This window comes from Ranitomeya imitator, chromosome 1 (genome assembly GCF_032444005.1).
Source record: "Ranitomeya imitator isolate aRanImi1 chromosome 1, aRanImi1.pri, whole genome shotgun sequence".
Lineage (NCBI taxonomy): Eukaryota > Metazoa > Chordata > Amphibia > Anura > Dendrobatidae > Ranitomeya > Ranitomeya imitator.
The window spans coordinates 338,279,902-338,304,473 of record NC_091282.1 but is presented as its reverse complement, the minus strand read 5'-3'; the positions used below and the strand labels follow the sequence as shown (position 1 = coordinate 338,304,473).

The 24,572-nt window shown below is 43.1% G+C and overlaps 1 protein-coding gene across 3 annotated transcripts in view; it reads right to left on the bottom strand.

The window, feature by feature from the left end:
• CORO1C (coronin 1C) overlaps positions 1 to 24,572 on the bottom strand; it is a 143,560-nt gene that overhangs the window by 110,629 nt on the left and 8,359 nt on the right. Inside the window, exon 1 of one of the 3 annotated variants that reach the window (XM_069759644.1) lies at positions 9,058 to 9,206. The exons of 1 other annotated variant lie outside the window; for it this stretch is intronic. In XM_069759644.1, coding sequence (XP_069615745.1) covers positions 9,058 to 9,154 — 97 coding nt within the window. In that variant the 5' untranslated portion in view covers positions 9,155 to 9,206. Of the gene's footprint in view, positions 1 to 455; positions 660 to 9,057; positions 9,207 to 24,572 lie in introns of those variants that run through there. One more of the 3 variants, XM_069759648.1, reaches the window with a different exon arrangement.

Here is a 24,572-nt window from a genome sequence, read left to right as displayed (position 1 = left end):
CCTGAGGAGATATTGGCCCCATCCAAGACTACACCCATTACTGGCCAACCTGGATCAAAGTCCCACAGAAGCAAGAACAGCAGCGGTGTGGAGTCACTACGTACGTGCTGGAACACATGGACAATCCTCATCATACAGACCATTGTATGGGTAGTCTCAGGGATGGCGATGCCCAGATGCCCTGCAGCTAGTGCCCCATCATAACATTCACACGTCAGAGCCCCTCATTCATTAGGATGCCAGTAGCGAGCACAGCCATATACACTGCTGACAATGAGGGGCTGATCCTGATCGCCCATTGTGATCTATGGGCTCCCGCATTGCTGCATGTTCCGCCCTGTGCACACTGCACGCACCGCGCCGCGTCATTACTCCAATCATTGGACAAGTCGTTACCACTGATTGATCCGCACACAGCGCTGCAGCCGCGCACATGCAGCATCCCTGCGCCTCACCTAGCGGTCTGACGTCCTAGGAGCACTCCGGTGAGGCGCCGCCTGCACTCCGGTGCTCTACTACGGGAAGGTGGCGGCCTGTGGATGCGGGGCTTCAGGGCTCAGGCTCGACTCTCCCCGTATTCTTCCTCCTCCCTCTCTATCGCACCGAGTGCTCCCCGTAGCCGGAAACGCAGCTCGCACAACTCCCCCTCCCGCCGCTTCAAACAGGCAGTGCGACCAGCCAATCACAAGCCTGGAACACACGGACGGGCGCTACCATAGCCGGCACTACATTGCAGTTATCCTCCGCGCGGTGAGCCGCCCTTTGGGGAGGTAACGCAATATAGTCCCCAGTTGGTATGCCGGTGCGGTTACTGGTGGCGAATTTACGTTATATCACAGCTAAGCAATGACTATATATCTGGTTGAGCCGATGTCTGCAATTGGCACCGGAACATCTAACAAGGGTCCTATACAACTGCCTCTTCTAAATGTAAAGCAAATGGTTTCATTGGCTCAAGACTTTGAAAGAAGACTGCAAATGTAAACGATATAAATACTTGGCCCCTGCCACTAAAGACCTTGTGTCATATCTACACCAAAATGCGCCAAAACAGTGCCAGCCATGGTGCCCTCAAAAGGCTGGCTTCACAGGGTCTTCTAGAATCATTGGAGTGGATTCACCTCAAACACTGTTCCTATTCATTTCAATGTTAAATCCACTTTCGCTGTTCATAAAAATAAAAAAAGTGTACAAAAAAAATGCTTCAGAAGATACAAAGATTGCAAAAAAAGCACTTCAGGAAAAGAAAAACCTCCAAAATCTTCCAAATTGGAGCCTTTTATTGTACTGGTAAAACTAATTGGCCCCAAATTAGGCCACGTTCAAACATTCAGTATTTGTGAACCAAAACCAGGAGAGGGTGATAAATACAGAAGTGGTGACGTGTTTCTATTAGGCCGGGATCACACATGCGAGAAACATGTCCGTGTCTCGTGCCGGCACTTCGGAGCGGAGCGTGCGGCCGCATAGCAACACATGGAGCCACACGCTCCGCTCTGGAGTACCGGCGCCAGAGCTTGGATTTCACATGCGAGACACGGACGTGTTTCTCGCATGTGTGATCCCGTCCTTATACTTTTCCTTTGATTGTAAGCCAATATCAGGAGCGGTACAAGCACTGAGGTGAAAAACTCACCAAATACTCGCGTGAACGTGGCCTTATGGAGACTGACGTACACCCAGCCTTAGGCCACCTTCACACGTTCAGTATTTGTAAGCCAAAACCAGGAGAGGATGAAAAATGCAGAAGTGATGTGTTCCTATCAGGCTACGTTCACACATTGAGTTTTTGCATGTACACACACTGTTTTTTTCCTGACAATTGCAAAACTGGTGCATTTTTTGAAAACTGCAGCATGTCACTTCAGCGTTTTTGCAGTGTGAACCCATAGAAAGCAGCGAGTAAGTTCAAAAACGCAGCCAAAAACGCAGGTGTCAGGCTTGGCTACATTTTTGGTGGAGAGAACTCAGGAAGATCCATCAGGCTATGTGCCCTCGATCTGGAAGTAGCAGCGCTTTGGACAGTGTGTTTGCTGTGCCCAAAGAGCTGCCATCTATTGAACGCAGGTGTGTTTACTGAACCATGCAGATTTATCGCATTCAGTACAATTCTATTGTTTACATTTCTGTTGCGGAGACTAGGGTTTCTGCAAGAGAAGTTCACATGCAGCAGTCCTGAAAGACGCGCCACATGTCAGTCTCCGCGGATGATCCGCAGGTGCATACACACACACACTAGTGGACATGGTATTTCTAGAAATCCCATCCATTATGCTGTAACATCTGGCCGCTGCAGGTTTGATTCTGCATAAATACACAGCGCCAAACCCGCATCAATTCCTGATCATAGGCACATACCATTATGGGTTTTTTGGGGGGCACCAAACTTTATCAGCAGGCACAAGAGACAAATGTATCTGATAAAAACACAGCTTCTTTTCTGCAAGAAAGCAGGTTTTGCTTGCAGTAAAAACGCAACTAGTGAACATAGCCGTATACTTTTCCTCTGATTGTTCCCATCCTGGTTTTTGCTCAGAAATGCTGATGTAAAATACTGACCAAATATTGGATGTGTGTACATGACCTTAAAGGGAACCTGTCACCCCCAAAATCGAGGGTGAGCTAAGCACACCGGGATCAGGGGCTTATCTACAGCATTCTGTAATTCCAGAATGCTGTAGATAAGCCCCTGATGCCGGTGGGCTTAGCTCACCCTCAATTTTGGGGTGACAGGTAAGAGGTGTCTTGGCAGAAATGCAACTCCAGTCAATGACTGGAATAATATTTGTGGCATAAAAAAAAACACTGATACTATTAACAAGTTTTCAAAACGTGAAGCAGAAAAAAAAACGCTCAGAAGTCCGAACATGTGACCACTGACCAGCAATGTGGTTTTACAATAGAAATAAATAGAAAAGGTCTTTCAAACATTTTTGTGAAGAGGAACCACTCCAAAAAGGCTTCAAAATAACTATGAGGTAGATTTATCAAAAGCGTCTAGAAAACTGGCTTTGTTACCCATAGCAACCAATCATAGCACAGCTTTCATTTTACCACAGCAGTTTATGACATGTAATCTGTTTTTTCACCAGGTTTTTTTTTTTAGCAGATTTTCTTTGAGGAACACCTGAAAAAGCACTCAGAAACCACTCTACGCACCGTGCTGGGTACCACACGTACCAGCATCTGGTGCTGAAGCCGCGATTCATATCTTCCCTGCAGCAGCGTTTGCTGCAGAGAAGATATGAATAATAGTGCTTAAAATAAAGATCCATGTGCCCCCTGCCCTCCCACCCCCTGTGCGCCCCCCCCTGCTGTTCTGAAAATACTCACCAAGCTCCCTCGTTGGCTGTTGCTGCTTCCTGTTCTGGCCGCATCTTCTCCTGTATGCGGTCACGTGGGGCCGCCGATTACAGTAATGAATATGTGGCTCCACCCCTTTTGGGAGGTAGAGCCGCATATTCATTACTGTAAATGAGCGGCCCCACGTGACCGCATACAGGAGAAGATGCGGCCAGAACAGGAAGCAGTGACAGCCAACGAGGGACCCGGGTGAGTATTTTCAGAACACTACGTTTCCGCACGTTTTTTTCCGCAGCATGTGCAGTGCAGAATTTGTTTTCCATAGGTTTACATGGTACTGTAAACTCATGGAAAACAGCTGTGAATCCGCAGCCAAATCCGCAACGTGTGCACATAGCCTAAAGAATCTTCTTATTCATTTCAAAAACGTTTTTGTTGGTCATACGTTCAAATCCAGTATGCTCCCAAAACATGGTACTTTGTGTGGAGCAACCCTGAAACCTGATCCTTTTGCACTCCAGTTCACTGTATTGAACAAAATCAGTAATTTTGGTAGTATGTCCATCCTTGCAGAATGCTCACTACAGTTAATGCTGCCAACTTGTGCCATGCTTAAAAAAGTTGTGCAGCACCTTTCATTTCCTCATTGGCATTGAGGCCGGTTTCACACGTCAGTGGCTCCGGTACGTGAGGTGACAGTTTCCTCACGTACCGGAGCCACTGACACACGTAGACACATTAAAATCAATGCATCTGTGCAGATGTCATCAATTTTTTTCGGACCGTGTCTCCGTGTGCCAAACACGGAGACATGTCAGTGTTCGTGGGAGCGCACGGATTACACGGACCCATTAAAGTCAATAGGTCCATGTAAAACACATACCGCACACGGACGTTGTCCGTGTGCAGTCCGTGTGCCTGAACATGGAAACATACCCTAAGGCTGCCGTCACACTAGCAGTCTTTGGTCAGTATTTTACATCAGTATTTGTAAGCCAAAACCAGGAGTGGGTAATAAATGCAGAAGTGGTGCATATGTTTCTATTATTATTATTTTCCTCTAATTGTTCCACTCCTGGTTTTGGCTTACAAATACTGATGTAAAATACTGACCAAATACTGCTAGTGTGAAAGCAGCCTTAGGGTACCTGCCCTCGATCAGTATTGGCAGCGCTTTGGATGCAACACATGTCCGCTGACGGCTTTTGTACGCATGGTGATTCCGCATGTGTTGATTGAACCATGTGGAATCACCGCATCCTGTACATTGGACTGTGATATGTATCTTGCGGAGACTAAGCATCTCCACAAGATAAATTGACATGCTGCGGTCTAGAAAGACGCGCCGCATGTGCATATACACAGGGCGGGTGCCGATGCATGTATAGTGGAGATGGGATTTCATAAACTCCCATCCACTATGCTGTAGCATCTGGACGCTGCGGCTGTACACAGCTCCCAATTCGCATCGTTTACTGACCATGGAAACATACCCTTATTGGAAAAACTGAAGCATTGACCAATCACTAATGAAAATTGGCAATTTTTTCCACTTATGTCTGAATGAGCACTTTAACCCCTTTCCGACATCGGGCCTAATAGTACGCCGATGTGGGTCTCCCTCCCTTTGATGTCAGCTCCGGCACTGAGCCCACATCTCTTCCAGCACATGTCAGCCGTTTTGAACAGCTGACATGTGCCTCTAACAGCCGCAGTTGGAATCGCGATCCACCCTTGGATGTTAACTAGTTAAATGCCGCTGTCAAACTCTGTTAGGCCGGTTTCACACGTCAGTGGCTCCGGTACGTGAGGTGACAGTTTCCTCACGTACCGGAGCCACTGACACACGTAGACACATTAAAATCAATGCATCTGTGCAGATGTCATTGATTTTTTTGCAGACCGTGTCTCTGTGTGCCAAACACGGAGACATGTCAGTGTTCGTGGGAGCACACGGACCCATTAAAGTCAATGGGTCTGTGTAAAACACGTACTGCACACGGACGTTGTCCGTGTGCAGTCCGTGTGATGTGCAGGAGACAACGCTATGTAAGCGCTGCCCCCCCCACTGGTGCTGAAGCCGCCATTCATATCTTCCCTGCAGCAGCGTTTGCTGTAGAGAAGATATGAATAATAGTGTGTAAAATCCAGATCCAGGTCCCCCCCCCGCCCCGCTGTGATTAAAATACTCACCCAGCTCCCGGCTCCCTCGCTCCCATAGGGGTGGAGCCGCATATTCCCCCACGTGACCGCTCATACAGTACAAGGTGCGGCCAGGACAGGAAGCAGCGAGGGTGCCGGGAGCTTGGTTAGTATTTTAATCGGTGGGGTGGCGCACAAGGGGTTGGGGGGGTTTTGGGGACCTGGATCTGGATTTTACACACTATTATTCATATCTTCTCTACAGCAAACGCTGCTGCAGGGAAGATATGAATGGGGCTTCAGCACGATGCAGGGGACAGCGCTAAACTTTAGCGCTGTCTCCGGCACGGTGCGTGTGGTACCCAGTGGGCACACGGGCGGCACACGTGTGCCACACTGATGTGCCACAGAAACGCTCCGGCACACGGACACAGATAATTCCGGTACCGATTTTTCCGGTACCGGAATTATCTGGACGTGTGAGACTGCCCTTAGCGGCATTTAACACATGCTTCCAGCAAGCACGCCAGAAATCCCAACCATCGGTGCACGTGTCACATGACCGCGGGTTGCTGATGGGTTGGCATGACAACCAGAGGTCTCTGGTTGTCACTGCCGGATTGCTATGAGCGCTACCCGGTGGTCGGCACTAATAGCAAGTGAGCAATTCTGCTAGATACAGGCGATCTGATCATTGCCTGTATGTAACAGAACCGATCGGTTTATAGCAGCTTCTAGTCTCCCATGAAAAAAAAAAAAAAGAAGGTTTTTAAAAATATTTAAAAAATATTAAAGATCAAATCACCCCCCTTTTGCCCCATTCAAAATAAGCAATAAAAAAAAATCAAACATACACATATTTGGTATTGCCACGTTCAGAATCGCCCAATCAATATATTTAAAAAAAAAAAAAAGAATTAACCCGATCGCTAAATGGCGTACTGAGGAAAAAAAAAAACGCCAGAATTATGTTTTTTGGTCGCTGCAATATTGCATTAAAATGCTGCAAATGTGCACCAAAATGGTATCATGAAAAACATCAGCTCGGCACAGAAAAAATAAGCCCTCACCCAACCCAAGATCATCAAAAATGGAAACTATGGGTATCGGAAAATGGCACAATTGTTTCCCTTTTTCCAGTACACTATATGTTAAAACCAATGGTGTTTAAAAGCACAACTCGTCCAGCAGAAAACAAGTCCTCACATGGCCATATTGAGGAAGAATAAAAAAAATAAAAAGTTATGGCTCTGGGAAGAAAGGGAGCAAAAAACAAAAAAATACTTCTGGGAATTAATGAGTTAAGATAGCAGTGGAGAGGGTTGCATACACACCTCTACAATGTCGGCAGGGCAGAAAGTATCTAAAGTAAAAACAGTCCCAGTTAATGACAGGTAAAGAAGACTATTGAAAAGCAGGAATGCATGAAAAAAAAAAAAGAAGGAAATAAGTGCAGGGTAAAAGTTTTGCTGATCTATGAGATGAAGAGGGGTAACCAGTAGCATATGTAAAAAAAAACAACAAAAAAACAAATTCATGTAAAAGATGTCCATGGCCTTTAGAATAATTTTTCAACATACTGTATATGTCCCAAAGGACAGAGGTTTTTGCATTCCACAGGGGAAAAAAAAAAAAAAACAGCTTTTGTGGACTGTCCATACATTTATAAATGGTTGCCATCCCTAATTAATGCAGGAGTTCTTTCAAAGAGGTTTCATTTTTCAAATAAAATCTGTTTTTGTCCAAAGTTTTCTTGACTGGGGTTAACTGGAAGTTCAATCATACACGGTAGCATAAAATACAATAACATACTGCATTATCAGACGACCACAGTTTTGGTTGATGGCTCACAGACCAACAGTAGTCAATGATGGCATAAAGGATCTTTCGCACTAACTTTATGTCTGTGGAAAAATCTCAGCCTACACCATCAGACCCTGCCCCATGTACGAGAGTCTGATAGCTTGTATTGTACTGAAGTACGCACTGTGGACAATTAAATGAGATGGTGGGCAAACCATGTCCTAAAATTGAGTCTGATGAAAGGGGGAGTAACTTACGATTCCAGTGCACAAAGTTGTGAAAATTACTGAGATTATGAGTAAAGACGGTGCATAATTACTGCATATAACGTCATTGCATAAGATCTGGGTATTGTGTTTGTGAAAACAAAACACCTTTGTTACGGCAGTCTAAAGGGAACCTAATAATTTTAAGTGGTTATTCTCTTTATTTTAACAAAAAAGGTTTGCTACATAATTTTGTGGCATTTACTAGTTTGTAGGTAATGTACATTCTCCAGGTCGTACTACTGCCAGCCAGTCTCATAGACTGAACAGCGCTCCTGTCCACAAAACAGCCGCTGCTGGTGGAGCAAGTGACCAGACCTGTCCATCAGATCCTTCCAATTGAAAAACAGCTCTCCCATTTGCATCGTTATTTAAAGGGAACCTGTCACCTGAATTTGGCGGGACTGGTTTTGGGTCATATGGGCGGAGTTTTCGGGTGTTTGATTCACCCTTTCCTTACCTGCTGGCTGCATGCTGGCCGAAATATTGGATTGAAGTTCATTCTCTGTCTTCCATAGTACACACCTGCGCAAGGTAAGATTACTTTGTGCAGGCGTGTACTACGGAGGACAGAGAATGAACTTCAATCCAGTATTTCGGCCAGCATGCAGCCAGCAGGTAAGGAAAGGGTGAATCAAACACCCGAAAACTCCGCCCATATGACCCAAAACCAGTCCCGCCAAATTCAGGTGACAGGTTCCCTTTAATTGGAGGAGACTGTAGACAGGCTTGAACGCATGCTTATCCAACAGCAGCCTGCCTTGAAAACAAGCTCTGTGCAGTGTGTACTAACAAATGCAAGAAGAGAACCTGTAAGGGTATGTGCACACCTTCAGGTTTTTTCGCGATAAAAACGCATTCTATCATTTAGAATGCATTCTGCAGTTTTTGTGCACATGATGCGTTTTTTTCCGTGAAAAAAAAACGCATCGCGGCAAAAACAACAGCATGTTCATTAATTTAGTGGATTGTTCGCGTTTTTCCTGCTATAAAATATGCACAAAAATGCATAAAAAACGCATGTGGATTTCTGGCAGAAATGTCCGTTTTTTTTGTCAGGAAATTTCCACTAGAAATCCTGACGTGTGCACATACCCTTAGGGTATCTTCACATTTATTTTGTTGATGAATTGTTGTTGTTTTTAGCAGAAGCTCCTCATTAAGTTCATCAAAAAAACTCGGCAAAAAGACTCAGTCTGTACACACACTAATCTTGTTATATTTGTATGTGCCACAAAATCATGTCCCTGATACATTTAATAAAATAATGCATTTGCTGAAGTGACCAATACTTTTAGGCCACATTCACTATATCATAAGCCAGAACCAGGAGTGAGCCAAAAATACAGAAGTGGTGATGTGTTTCTATTATAACTTTTCCTCTGATTGTTCCTCTTCTGGTTTTGGTTTACAAATACTGATGTGAAATACTGACAGTGTGAACATAGCCTTAAAGTTCCACTCTAACATTTTGGTTTTTTTTAATCAACCCTTCTGTTAGCCATTAGTACTAAGTATACATTGTGTGCACTAAAAAACTTACCCATTTCATCCAGTGAATCCAGGACGTAGATACACCCGGTAGTAGATGTTTTCCTTGCTTCCTCTCTCTTCCACGTCTTACAATCTGCCTTGCACATGCGCAGGGATAATTGGGAGGTCTATTTAAAGAAATCTGACTCTTTCAGAAGAACCGTCTCTTATTTAAGGTAGTTTGTACCCCTTAGGAGGCTGTGCTTTACTTAAGTGGTAGGACTGGTTTCTTAATGTGTCTCTTCTATGTTACAGATGTCCTGTTCTAGGCAAGAGGCTATAAAGACTAGAAATAAACTGTGTTCTTTCTGTTAGCAGTCATTATCTGAGGATTATGTGCATAACACATGTTCCAATTGCTTGGCCACAGAAGCTTCTCCTTCTCTCTAGTCTGAAGCAGTCTCTTTTTTCCTTTGGTTTAAATAACAAGTTCCAGATAGTTTTTAGTTCTTTACTGGAGCTTTCAGTAAAATTAAAAAATCTCGCCAGGTTATTTCACCACAAACTGAGATCAGCTCCAGCATTTCTGATCACTCAGAGGGTGACATTTCAATTGATTCTGACTCTTTATCCATGCACAATCTATACGTTTTGTGTAATGACTGAGCTGTAAGCCTCTTAAAAAATTTTAAAAGTATGGCTGACTCTCATAAACATTCTGAATATAAGCCAAATAAATTACGAGTCTTTTTTTTTTGCTAATAACAAGGAGAAAATTTCCCTGGCCATCCAATTCTAAAGAATCTTCAGAAAGAATGGCTTAAGCCAGACAAGAGAATTGATCAAGGAGCTTTAAAGTTCTCTATAAATAGATCCCAAATATGTTGCTGAATGGAATCTTTGCCTAAAATCGATGTTGGAGTGGCCGGGTTATCTAAGATGTTCATCTTCTCATCAGATGTAGCTTCTCAACTCAAGGATACTATGGACAGATACTGATATACTGATGAATTCTCAGAAATTAAATTTCCAAGTTAGATGCCTTCAGTTCAGGATTGTAGTCACCGTGTGTTTATGAAGGTAGACGGATGTAATATTAACAGCAGCCCTCAGGCATCAGGGCACTCTCATTAAGGGCTCTTTCAGATGTCAGTGTGTCCTAGTGGGTGACAGTTTTCACACATACCGAAGACATTCAAACAGTAGACCTATTCAAGTGAATGGGTCTGTGCACATGTCAGTGTGTCTCCATGGATCGTGTGTCCGTGGGCAAGATACGCTACCATGTCCATTTTCTAACAGCAGCACTGGCCGCAAAACGTCCCTCATATGTCCACACGGATTACATCCGTTCGTCATCAGTGTGACACGTACCGGCGCCTGGGAAGCAGCGGTACAGATAGCGCTGTTCCCAGGTGCTGAAGACAGCTCTCATCATTAACCTCCACTCATGCAGTGATTAGGACAAGCAAGGGAGAATGTTGAGAGTTTTATTCAACAATTAACAGCGAGAGCAGTCGGCGGCAGATGGGACTACTACTCTCATCAGCCTACACTTGCTGCCGCTAATAACAGTGAGAGCAGGTTGTGGCTGATGGGAGTATTCATTGGCTGCCGCCTGTGCTATAAATAAATAATTAAAAAAATATGGCATGGGTTCCCCTGTATTTTTGATAACCAGCCAGGCAAAACTGACAGCAGCGGGCAGCAACCGTCAGCTGTCAGCGTTAGCAAGGCTGGTTATCAAGAATAGCAGGGTCCCCACGCAGTTTTTCTAAATTATTTTAAAAAACGGTGTTGGGTCCCCCCATTTTTGATAACTAGCCTTGCTAAAGCAGACAGCGAGGGGCTTGTATTCTCAGGCTGGTAAGGGGCCATGGATATTGCCCCCCCCCCCAACCCAGAAATAGCAGCCAGCAGCTGCCCAGAAAAGTCACATCTATTACATGTGCCAATTCTGGCACTTAGGGCTCATACCCACATGTAAGAAAAGAACGGTCTAATTTCTGGACAGAAAAAACGGACGACTGCTATGCGAGTGCCATGCGAGTACAATGCGATTTTCACATCTAGCATCTGATTTACATCTGAGTGCATTGCGATTGCCATCTGATTGCCATGCGATTTTAACATGAGCTTTTACATACAGCAGTTCTCTGCTCTACTGTATATATATATATATATGTATATATAGACTTCTCAAAAAAAATAGTATATACAGTACAGACCAAAAGTTTGGACACACCTTCTCATTTAAAGATTTTTCTGTATTTTCATGACCATGAATGGGACACAGAATTGAAGCAATAGAGGCCTCCCATGCGAAATAGTCCAAAGCTCTAACTCCAATCTAACTTGCCATAAACGGCATGAGGACCACATCAATAAGATATATACAATACTGGAAGACCATGAAAATAGGAAAAGAAGGAACAATCTGAGACTCAAAGGTGTCCCCGAGTCCATACTTCCAGATGCCCTGATTCCCACCGTCACTGAAATCCTGAAATCTTTCACTCAATCCTTACTTCCTCAGACTCATCAGAACTTGATATGGTGAGAGTCCACAGAGCACTGAGGCCCAAACCGAAGCCCGACGAAGCTCCTCGAGATGTCTTATGTCGTTTCCTCGACTTCAGAACAAAAGGCCTACTTCTGAAAAGAGCCAGAGAAGCAGACTCGATCACTTTTGGAGGAACCCCAATCCAAATTTTCCAAGACCTCTCTGCCTCCACGCTCTATAAAAGACGCCTTTTAAGACCTCTCACCTGAATCCTTCATCAAAGGCATTATCCATATCGCTGGCTCTTCCCCTTTGGTATCTCCATATCCGCAAAAGATCGGAAATTTCTTATTAAATCTACCGCCGATATTAAATCTGTCTGCGAAGCCTTGGAGATTCAACTCGACCAACCGCTTGTCCTAGAAACTACTTGTGAGGCCCACCGTCTGAAACCTCTCCCCATTCCCCCTCCGTGGCAAGACACATCTACCCTGAAATCCTCAAGATCAAAACGTCACTCTTCAAAAGGCACGCCACCTAGGGACGAGGAAGATGATCCCGGCGGATGAACAATGGAGAATCACTAACGTTTTTCTTTTTTGTTTACCTACTTCTTTACGTTCTTTATGGTTTCAAGGGCTTTGTGACATTTATCACTAGCCCATAAAGTTAAATACTTGTGCAGCGTTATCACCGCCAATTTAGGAGTCTTAGCCTCCTATACCATGAAGCTAATTATAACTCCCTTTACTTGATCCCCTTTTTTCTCCCTCCCTAGTTGTTAAAATTGCAATGTTTTCCCCCTCACTTAAGGTTATCTACCCTCATGCTCTACGTCAATGGTTATTTTACTACTGTGTATCTACCATTCTAACCCCCTCTTTCTCATCCATCTCTCCCACCCCTCTCCTTCTTTTCCCTCCTTTGGATCCGATGGTCGAGTCTCATCCTCATCCAACTTGCCTTCAATCACTTCCACCATGACGGTAAACCGTAAGTCTTTTCAGATTATTTCACACAACTCACACGGTCTAAACTCCCCAATCCCAAGGTCACAAACACTTGCCTTCTTCAAAAAATCAGGCTACGATATACTACTCTTGCAAGAGACCCATTTCATCCCCGACAAGACCCCTTCCTTTGAGAAATGCTTCTTTGACAGATGGTTCCACGCTAGCTCCCCCCAAAAAAGATCTAGAGGTGTCTCAATAGCCCTTGCTAGGGATGTCCCCTTCCTCCTCCTAAACAGCAAGATTGATCCTGAAGGCTGTTACGTTTTCATCAAGGGGCTTATAGCCGGTAACATGGTGACCCTAGGCAGTCTATATGCCCCCAACAAACGCCACCTGAAATGGCTTCACAAAGCCTTATCCCTCCTACGTACATTCCAGGAAGGTGTAGTCATCCTAGGGGGTGATCTGAATGTCGCTCTAGATCCATCTCTGGACACATCTACAAAAAAAAGCTCTATTTCTCTGAAAGATTTGGCGCGCCTTAAATCAACCATTCATTCATTAGAGCTGATCGATGCCTGGAGATATCTGCACCCTTCTGATATTGATTTCACATATTACTCGCATCCCCATAATTCCTATCACCGCCTTGACTACATACTGGTATCCAGATCCATTCTACTTTCCACATTAAAAGCTGAAATAATCCCTGCCATACACTCGGACCACTCTGTGGTACTGACTAAATTAGAATTTCACAAACCATACTTTAGTTTCAACTCATGGAGGCACAATGAGTCTATACTACATAGCGAGGAATTCAAAAACCGTATCCGTGAGTCGCTTCAAGAGTTTTTCAATATTAACGCTTCTCCAGACATAGCTCCTCCCGTGTTATGGGAAGCACATAAGGCCACAATCCGAGGGGTTTTTATTTCAATTGCCTCTTTCCTAAACAAACAAAGGAAATCAAAAATCCTTGCCTTATACAATGATATCGTAGCTCTGGATACCCAACACAAAAAGGAAGTCTCTCAAACCACACTCACCCAACTCACCGAGAAACGCCAATCTCTCAGGGACCTCCTCAACACACAGTCTTCCAAACATTATCTATCCTGGAAAAACAAAATCTTTGCTCATGGAGACAAAGCCTCTAAACTCATGATCTCGCTGATCAAAAAACGCCAAACCCGTACATTTATCCACAGAATCAAATCTAAAGATGGCAAAGTCCTCCAGCATTATAATCAAATCACCGACTCCTTTCTGTCCTTCTATAAAGACCTATACCAACTCCGACATAATGACACAACAGAAGATAAAAATCAGAGGAGATCCCATGTCCAAGCTTTCTTATCCTCCTTACACCTCCCTAAACTAACCAACCTCCAGCAAGATTGCCTACTCAGACCCTTCGACCTCTCTGACCTCCAGTCCACCCTGTCTGGGGGGGGTAGGGGGAAGGCCCCTGGCCCAGATGGGCTCCCTAAAATCTATTACAAAACCTTTGCTGATATCTTAGTCCCGCACCTCCTGAACGTCTGTAACGCAGTCCTGGGTGGGAATCCTTTCCCTTCTCAGTCACTAGAAGCCCACATTTCTCTTCTTCATAAAGAAGGTAAAGACCCAGAATGCTGTGGAAGCTATAGGCCTATCTCCCTACTCAATGTTGATCTAAAAATTTATGCCAGTCTTATTGCGGGGAGATTGGCGGAGCTCATGCCACCACTCATTTCTCTCAATCAATCGGGCTTCGTGAGAGGACGTGAGGGAGGGGACAATACAGCTAGAATTCTTCACCTTATTCAGTACGCAAAAATACGGAAAACCCCACTCGTCCTACTGGGAACAGACGCTGAAAAGGCCTTTGACAGGGTGGACTGGATATTTCTTCGCGAAACACTTCTTGCTTTTCACATCCCCCCTCAACTTGTAGATGCCATTTTCCAAATGTACACTACCCCCTCTGCCCGTTTAAGAATAAACAATCTACTATCGGACCCTTTCTCCATTCAAAATGGCACGAGGCAGGGATGCCCTCTCTCTCCGATTCTATATGTATTGCCATGGAGCCTCTCATTTAGAGCATCCAACAAGATCCAGGCATTAAGGGAATCCAGATGGGTAGTTTTCACCATAAATCTGCAGCGTTCACTGATGATCTCTTGGTATTCCTATCGGATCCCGAGGAGGGCATCCCTGCCTTCGTCCACATATTAGACCTATACGGGAAGCTTTCTAATTACAAAATCAACATTACTAAATCGGAAGCTCTCAGCGTTAATATCCCCAACCCCGCTATAGACAAATTAAAAAAACTATACCCCTTCAAATGGCCCTCGAGTTTCATCACCAACCTAGGGATTAAGATCAGGAAATCGACGGGGGAGCTTCTGGAACTTAATATCATCCCCCTGTTGAAACAAGCTACCTCCACGGTACAGTCCTGGAGAGCCCCCTTCTTATCTTGGATGGGAAGAAATAACCTCTTGAAAAGTATTATCTTACCCAAATTCTTATATTTATTCCAGATGCTCCCCATCTACATCCCAAAGCACTATCTATCGAAGATAAACTCTTTTTTCATTAACTATATCTGGAATGGCAAACGCCCACGAATCAATGCCAATTCTCTTGCCATGCCGAAGTCAAAAAGAGGAATGGGGGCCCCGGATATCTTCAAATACTACCAAGCAGCAATGCTCACTAGAGTAGTAGATTGGATTAGAAATCCTTCAGAAAAAGTGTGGATACCAATTGAAGAACATCTAGCCCCTATTCCCCTTAGGACATTAGCCCTTCTGTATAACCACACAAACCTAGACCAACTGCTACTCAACGAAATTACAACCACTATTCTCAAAATTTAGAGAACAGAATTTCCCAAATTAACCCCGCCTACCTCCCCAATTCTGACGATACAAGACATCGAGGGCCCCATCCCCTTTAAATTACCTAAAGATCCCCCCAGCTCCACCAGTGACTTTCTTAACTCTCCTATACCACTTGACACTCTTTTTATCGACGGATCCCTAATGAGCCTCGCTGAATTCCAGGCCTCGAACCCACAATTAAATATTTCTTTTCTTCACTACAAAAGATTAAAAGATTACTGCCATAGGCACAAAAGACAGTTAGATTTGCTCCGCCCTCTGACTCCCTTCGAACAATTGTGCGCCCACAAAAACCCACCCAAAAAAGTCCTATAAAAAATTTACAACCTTCTGTTGATGGACGGCGCCGATGTCAAAAGAGCCTTCATAGGTCTCTGGGAGAGAGATCTCACCATCTCTTTCACGGACGACCAGATTGCCTCTATCTACAACAAATCTCACGGACCCTCACAATGCGTAAAAATACAAGAAAACTCATATATGGTAATATCCAGGTGGTACCGCACTCCAACCCAACTCCATCATTGGCACCCCTCCACTCCCGATCTGTGCTGGAGATGCCGTTCAGACTCAGGCTCCTGTTATGACCTGGTGGTAAGGACAATAATGGACCTGGTGGTTAAGAGCACACGGAATGACCTGATAGTTACAAATAATATAGGACGAGCTCTGAGACGTGGGAACTCTGCTGACCGCAATCCCTAATCCTATCACACACACTAGAAATAGCCGTGGATTGCTCCTAACGCTCCCTATGCAACTCGACACAGCCTAAGGAACTAGCTAGCCCTAAAGATAGAAAAATAAAGCCTACCTTGCCTCAGAGAAATTCCCCAAAGGAAAAGGCAGCCCCCCACATATAATGACTGTGAGTAAAGATGAAAATACAAACAGACTGAGGATAGGAAAGGTAACTTTGCGGTCAGCACAAAAAACTACAAAAAGACCACGCAGAGGGCGCAAAAGACCCTCCGCACCGACTCACGGTGCGGAGGCGCTCCCTCTGCGTCCCAGAGCTTCCAGCAAGCAAGACAAAAATCAAAATAGCAAGCTGGACAGAAAAATAGCAAACTAAAGAAAAACAAGCAGGAACTTAGCTTCTGCTGGGAAGACAGGTCACAAGAACGATCCAGGAGTGAACTAGACCAATACTGGAACATTGACAGGTGGCATGGAGCAATGATCTAAGTGGAGTTAAATAGAGCAGCCAGCTAACGAATTAACCTCGTCACCTGTGGAAGGAAACTCAGAAGCAGCAGCTCCACTCACAGCCACCAGAGGAAGCCCATGGACAGAACCAGCCGAAGTACCATTCATGACCACAGGAGGGAGCTTGACAACAGAATTCACAACAGGCTCCTATCTGCATATCTGGTGGTCTTGCCCAAAAATTGTCCCCTTTTGGCAAATGGTCTCGAACGTAATCTCTAAGGTGCTAGATCAAAACACTCTCTTACTTCCTCAATCTACTCTCCTTAACCAACCCCTATGGCCCGAGAATTCCCCGGCCTCGAAACTAGCAAGCAACATAATAGCAGCCGGGAAATATCTAATCCCCACTTTCTGGAAATCTACTCTCACACCCACCAAAAAACAAGTACTAGATAAAATTGACCTTCTATACCACACTGCTGAGTTAGTTGCCAATACACAAGAATCCCTCAGCTCGTTTAGACTTACCTGGAAACCGTGGATTACCTTCCGCTCCAGTCCTGACTTCCTATCAACATTACCGGAGGACACCTGAATCCACCTCAACCCATCAGATCCTATATGCCGAGCCCCCCCTCATTATCAGTCTCGACTTCATCTTTTAATTTCATCTCCACCATCGGTCCTTTTTTTCCCCCTCCCCCCTCCCTCCTCCAAGCCCCCCCCCTTCAGCTTCATCTCCCTCCCCTTTCTTACCTCACCCCCCCCTCTTTCCTATAACCCTCTCAATCTTTCTATTCCTATCTTAAAACTTTACTCATGTTTCTAATGTTTCCACTGTTTCTCTAATCACCTTTGCTAGTTTCCCTTTCTTCTGAATCTATGTCAAAGTTTGATCCAGAATCCTTTTCCAGTTCTTCAAATTTATCGTATCCCTACATCTTGTTGGACTTTTGTTATTGTCCCATTGGATACCTAATGTTGTTTGAAACTTCCTCTGGCTATTTTTCAATTCCTGTTCAATTGTGATTCCTTTTTCTTCAATAAAAAGAAAATTGAAAGAAAGAAAGAAAGACCATGAAAATTGTACATTCACACTGAAGGCATCAAAACTATGAATTAACACAGGTGGAATTATATACTTAACAAAAAAGTGTGAATCAACTGAAATTATGTCTTATATTATAGGTTCTTCAAAGTAGCCACCTTTTGCTTTGATGACTGCTTTGCACACTCTTGGCATTCTCTTGATGAGCTTCAAGAGGTAGTCACCGGGAATGGTCTTCCAACAATCTTGAAGGATTAGCCATAGGCAATAGAGAGTCTCTCAATACTCCGGAAGATGATTTATATCTCTCTTTCCTCCTCTTTCTTTAATTTTGAATATTATCAAGATTATCAAAGAAGTCTAAGCAAAAGCCATTGCAGTTATTCCATTTTGGCGATGAGCCCGCAACTTTTCTGACACATGTCAGCTGATTTTATCTGCTGACATGTACCGCTAACAGACGTGGGTGGAATTGCGATCCACTCACAGCTGTTAGCATGTTAAATGCTGATGTCAATCTCTGCCCATGCCGTAAGCATGTCACAAACCCCACCCAGCAGTGCCCATGTCACATGACCACAGGTTGCCGATGGGTTAGCATAACAACCATTATGTGATAATGAGTAATCAAAAGATTGTATCTTTAAAAACGTCAAGTCAATACGCAAAAAATAAACCCTCACCCAGTCCCAGATCCCGAAAAATGTCTCGGAAAATTGGAACTTGTATATATATATATATATATATATATATTTTTTTTTTTTTACAAACTTTAGATTTTTTTTTCACCACTTAAATAAAAGGAACTTACAACCCCTAGCAAAAATTATGGAATCACCGGTCTTGGAGGATATTCATTCAGTTGTTTAATTTTTTAGAAAAAAAGCAGATCACAGACATGGCACAAAACTAAAGTCATTTCAAATGGCAACTTTCTGGCTTTAAGAAACACTAAAAGAAATCAAGGACAAAAATGTGGTAGTCAGTAATGGTTCTTTTTTTTAACCAAGCATAGGGGAAAAATTATGGAATCTCTCAATTCTGAGGAAAAAATTATGGAATCATGAAAAACAGGCAAACAAAAAAACACTCCAAAACATCACTAATATTTTGTTGCATCACCTCTGGCTTTTATAACAGCTTGCAGTCTCTGAGGCATGGACTTAATGAGTGTCAAACAGTACTCTTCATCAATCTGGCTCCAACTTTCTCTGGTTGCTGTTGCCAGATCAGCTTTGCAGGTTGGAGCCTTTTCATGGACCATTTTCTTCAACTTCCACCAAAGATTTTCAATTGGATTGAGATCTGGACTATTTGCAGGCCATGACATTGACCTTATGTGTCTTTTTTCAAGGACTGTTTGCACAGTTTTTGCTTTATGGCAGGATGCATTATCATCTTGAAAAATGATTTCATCATCCCCAAACATCCTTTCAATTGATGGGATAAGAAAAGTGTCCAAAATATCAACATAAACTTGTGCATTTATTGAAGGTGTAATGACAGCCATCTCCTCAGTGCCATTACCTGACATGCAGCCCCATATCATCAATGACTGTGGAAATTTGCATGTTCTCTTCAGGCAGTCATCTTTATAAATCTCATTGGAACGGCACCAAACAAAAGTTCCAGCATCATCACCTTGCCCAATGCAGATTTGCGATTCATCACTGAATATACCAAGTAATAGAAAAGACAGCGCCTCAAACGTTGGTGAAAAAAAAAAAAATCACATTTTATTCCGCCTCCTGTGGCAACATTTCAATCCAAAAGATCTTTCTCAAGCTTGACTAATATGTGATTTCTTTTCACCAACATTTGAGGCGCTGTCTTTTCTACTACTTGGTATGGAATTTTTTCTAGGATGAACTCCCTGGTTGTGACATGCATCTTAAATAGGGTTCTATATATGAAATGAATGAAAAGAAGAAAGAAAAGAAGAAAATATGAGCAAACAGGTATAATAGAAGAAGTGTATGTTTTATTAATAATTTCAAAGTAAAACATTTATACCCAAAAGTACCATAACAAAAGTCTGAGTAGAAAACGTATGCAGGGAGAAAAACAGAGAAACCAGGGAGCCAACAATTGCAACTGCCCAACTATGCAAAAATAAAGTGCCGAGTGCAATAGAATACCAAGACGGCAAGCCAACCCCTCACAAAATAGATGCCAAATGCATAAATCCAAAATGGGATCACAGAGTGGGCATAGACTTACCATGGGCAGAAGCTGAAGGACCCTGGGCCAGGTGTGGATTTTGTCACAAAGAGCCCTATGTTGCCCCCTATCGTCAGGACAATTACACAATTGACCGATGATTAACGGATGAGGCTGCGGCTGTTACCACTAATAGGCCATTTATTGGAGAACTAACAGTGAGCGTATGAAATATAGACCTCCGGTTCCAACGTATGAAATATATATATACCTCAGTAGTAGCGTATGGCTTTCAGGAGTGTGGTTTACAGAACAAAAGGAACAGAACTATTAAATGTTATATTTAATCCAGAACTATAGGCAGTGTTTATAAAAAATATACAAAATATTTTAGTTGAAGTTACATAAAATAAAATAGATTAACATAGAAACTTACTAAACGCTGGGTACAGAGATGGCTCAGCTTAGCAGACGGAAGCAATTCTATTGAAAATGTCTGGTAACACGGATCAAACTTACACTGATATATATCTTCCTTAACGTTGAACACAGATCATAATTCGCCTTGTCCTTTTATCAGCACCTACGTTACACTAACACATCTCCCCCTGATGACTCATAACAGGGCTGGTCCTGGGATGTGGCTTCACTTTCAGAATATTATGATATTCCCAACATTCACAATATCTTCACTCCTGATGATCACAGAAGTCCGATATTGCCATCATATTTTTTTGGACTTTTACCTTTCTGCAGATAGGAAACATGGCATGGCTGTTGCCAGCGATCCAGATACTATTGATTTGGAGCTTGTATGCATGTGTCACAGTTATGAAAAATGTGCATATTCTCCTATTAGTCCTGAAGTTGAAAATGTGTGTCCCATCAATATCTGATCTATACAAACCTCAACATTCATAACTTTTCACCAGTGTCCCAGTGTCTAGTTGCAGATGTCCCATTTGCTCTGAAGATAACAAAAGTTACCTCTAACGGTGTTAGATTCCCTGCTTCTCTTCTTCTTGAATCTATAAATCTATAAGTCTTCCCCACAATAGATATCCTGCTTGGTACTGCAGGGGTGCTCTGCTTCAAAGGAAGTTTAATTAGTTTTGTCACTTTTTAGCTATACATAATTTCCTCACTTCCCTATGTTAAACATGTTCAACTCTACTCTCAGATTGCCATCCCTTTTCTCCTTGAGACCTTCTGTGTGAGAGAGAAGGGGGGTGAATGCCCCCTCCATGGAGATTGGCTATGGATTTTAACATTTTCAGTGACAATACCCGATCCTGAGTTTTTGCTAAGAAGTGTCTGACATCAGCCTATTCCCTCTTCCCACTGTAAGATACATGCAAACTCATCTGAGCAGCACGGTGGCTCAGTTGTTAGCACTGCAGCCTTGCAGCGCTGGAGTCCTGGGTTCAAATCCCACCAAGGACAACATCTGCAAGGAGTTTGTATGTTCTCTCCGTGTTTGCGTGGGTTTCCTCCGAGTTCTCCGGTTTCCTCCCACATTCCAAAGACATACTGATAGGGAATTTAGATTGTGAGCCCCATCGGGGACAATCATGATAATGTATACAAACTGTAAAGTGTAAAGCGCTGTGGAATATGTTAGCGCTATATAAAAAAAAAGAGGCAAAAAACAACGCTTTATTATCATACCGCCGAACAAAAAGTGGAATAACACGCAATAAAAAAGACGGATATAAATAACCATGGTACCGCTGAAAACGTCATCTTGTCCAGCAAAAAACGAGCTGCCATACAGCATCATCGGCAAAAAAAATAAAAAAGTTATAGTCCTGAGAATAAAGCGATGCCAAAATAATTATTTTTTCTATAAAATAGTTTTTATCGTATAAAAACGCTAAAACATAAAAAAATGATATAAATGAGGTATCGCTGTAATCGTATAAAACTGCTTTATCAATTTTACCAAACGCGGAACGGGTATAAACGCCTCCCCCAAAAGAAATTCATGAATAGCTGGTTTTTGGTCATTCTGCCTCACAAAAATCGGAATAAAAAGCGATCAAAAAATGTCACGTGCCCGAAAATGTTTCCAATAAAAATGTCAACTTGTCCCGCAAAAAACAAGACCTCACATGACTCTGTGGACCAAAATATGAAAAAATTATAGGTCTCAAAATGTGGAGACGCAAAAACTTTTTTGCTATAAAAAGCGTCTTTTAGTGTGTGACAGCTGCCAATCATAAAAGTCCGCCATAAAAAAACACTATAAAAGTAAATCAAACTCCCCTTCATCACCCCCTTAGTTAGGGAAAAATAATAAAATAAAAAAAATGTATTTATTTCCATTTTCCTGTTAGGGATAGGGTTAGGGCTAGGGCTAGGGCTAGGGTTAGGGCTAGGGTTATGGCTAGGGCTAGGGTTAGGACTAGGGTTAGGGATGGGGCTAGGGTTGGAGCTAAAGTCAGGGTTAGGGTTGGGGCTAAAGTTAGGGTTAGGGTTGGGGCTAAAGTTAGGGTTGGGACTAAAGTTAGGGTTAGGGTTGGGGCTAGGGTTAGGGTTGGGGCTAAAGTTAGGGCTGTGGCTAAAGTTAGGGTTAGGGTTGGGGCTAAAGTTATGGTTGGGGCTAAAGTTAGGGTTGGGGCTAAAGTTAGGGTTAGGGTTGGGGCTAAAGTTATGGTTAGGGTTGGGGCTAAAATTAGGGTTAGGGTTGGGGCTAAAGTTAGGGTTTGGATTACATTTACGGTTGGGATTAGGGTTTGAATTAGAGTTAGGGGTGTGGTTAGGGTTACTGTTGGGATTAGGGTTAAGGGTGTGTTTGGATTAGGGTTTCAGTTAGAATTGGGGGTTTTCATTGTTTAGGCACATCCAAACATCTCCAAACGCGACATGGCGTCCGATCTCAATTCCAGCCAATTCTGCGTTGAAAAAGTAAAACAGTGCTACTTCCCTTCCGAGCTCTCCCGTGCGCCCAAACAGGGGTTACCCCAACATATGGGGTATCAGCGTACTCGGGACAAATTGGACAACAACTTTTGGGGTCAAGTTCTCTTGTTACCCTTGGGAAAATAAAAATTTGGGGGGCTAAAAATCATTTTTGTGAAAAAAAAAAGAATTTTTATTTTCACGGCTCTGCGTTATAAACTGTAGTGAAACACTTGGGGGTTCAAAGTTCTCACAACACATCAAGATAAGTTCCTTGGGAGATCTAGGGGTATCAGCATACTCAGCACAAATTGGACAACAACTTTTGGGGTCCAATTTATTTTGTTACCCTTGTGAAAATACACTTGGGGGTTCAAAGCTCTCAAAACACATCTAGATAAGTTCCTTAGGGGGTCTACTTTCCAAAATGGTGTCACTTGTGGAGGGTTTTAATGTTTAAGCACATCAGGGGCTCTCCAAACGCGACATGGTGTACCATCTCAATTCCAGTCAATTTTGCATTGAAAAGTCAAACGGCGCTCCTTCCCTTCCGAGCTCTGCCATGCACCCAAACAGTCGTTTACCCCCACATATCGGGTATCAGCGTACTCAGGACAAATTGCACAACAACTTTTGGGGTCCAATTTCTTCTCTTACCCTTGGGAAAATAAAAAATTGGGGGTGAAAAGATCATTTTTGTGAAAAAATATGATTTTTTATTTTTACGGCTCTGCATTATAAACTTCTGTGAAGCCCTTGTTGGGTCAAAGTGCTCACCACACATCTAGATAAGTTCCTTAAGGGGTCTACTTTCCAAAATGGTGTCACTTGTGGGGGGTTTCAATGTTTAGGCACATCAGGGGCTCTCCAAACGCAACATGGCGTCCCATCTTAATTCCAGTCAATTTTGCATTGAAAAGTCAAATGGCGCTCCTTCCCTTCCGAGCTCTGCCATGCGCCCAAACAGTGGTTTACCCCCACATATGGGGTATCAATGTACTCAGGACAAATTGTACAATAGCTTTTGGGGTCCATTTTCTCCTGTTACCCTTGGTAAAATAAAACAAATTGGAGCTGAAGTAAATTTTTTTGTGAAAAAAAGTTAAATGTTCATTTTTATTTAAACATTCCAAAAATTCCTGTAAAACACCTGAAGGGTTAATAAACTTCTTGAATGTGGTTATTTTCTATCATATAGACCCCTCAAAATGACTTCAAATGCGATATCTCTGTGATTTAAGGGCATAAAAATTCAAAGTTGGAAAATTGCAAAATTTTCTAAATTTTCGCCAAATTTCCATTTTTTCACAAATAAACGCACGTTATATCGAATAAATTTTACCACTATCATGAAGTACAATATATCACGAGAAAATCGTGTCAGAATCGCCAAGATCCGTTGAAGCGTTCCAGAGTTATAACCTCATAAAGGGACAGTGGTCAGAATTGTAAAAATTGGCCCGGTCATTAACGTGCAAACCACCCCTCGGGGCTTAACGGGTTAAAGATGACTTCATAAAAAATACATTGTAAAAATCCCTAAGTTCCCGAGTCTGCCTTTACTTTTATTATTTTGCTTTGTGCTGCGTCACCCCATTGCAAAGATATTCACATCTGTTGCATTTAAACCATATGTGAAATCTCTGCTTGCAGTTCAACTGGGTGTTTCTTCATTTATTTCTGTGGGGGCGGGTGTTTTCACCCCTTTCTCCCAGATGCTGTCAATCACATCTCAGAAGCTAAAGGCTATGTGCACACGTATTCTTGAGGTCTGCGGATTTTTCCACAGCGGATTTGAGAAATCCGCAGGTAAAAGGCACTGCGTTTTACCTGCAGATTATGTGCGGATTCTACCTGCGGTTTTACACCTGCCGATTCCTATTGTGGAGCAGGTGTAAACAGCTGCGGAATCCGCACAAAGAATTGACATGCTGCGGAATGTAACCTGCAGCGTTTCCGCGCGTTTTTTTT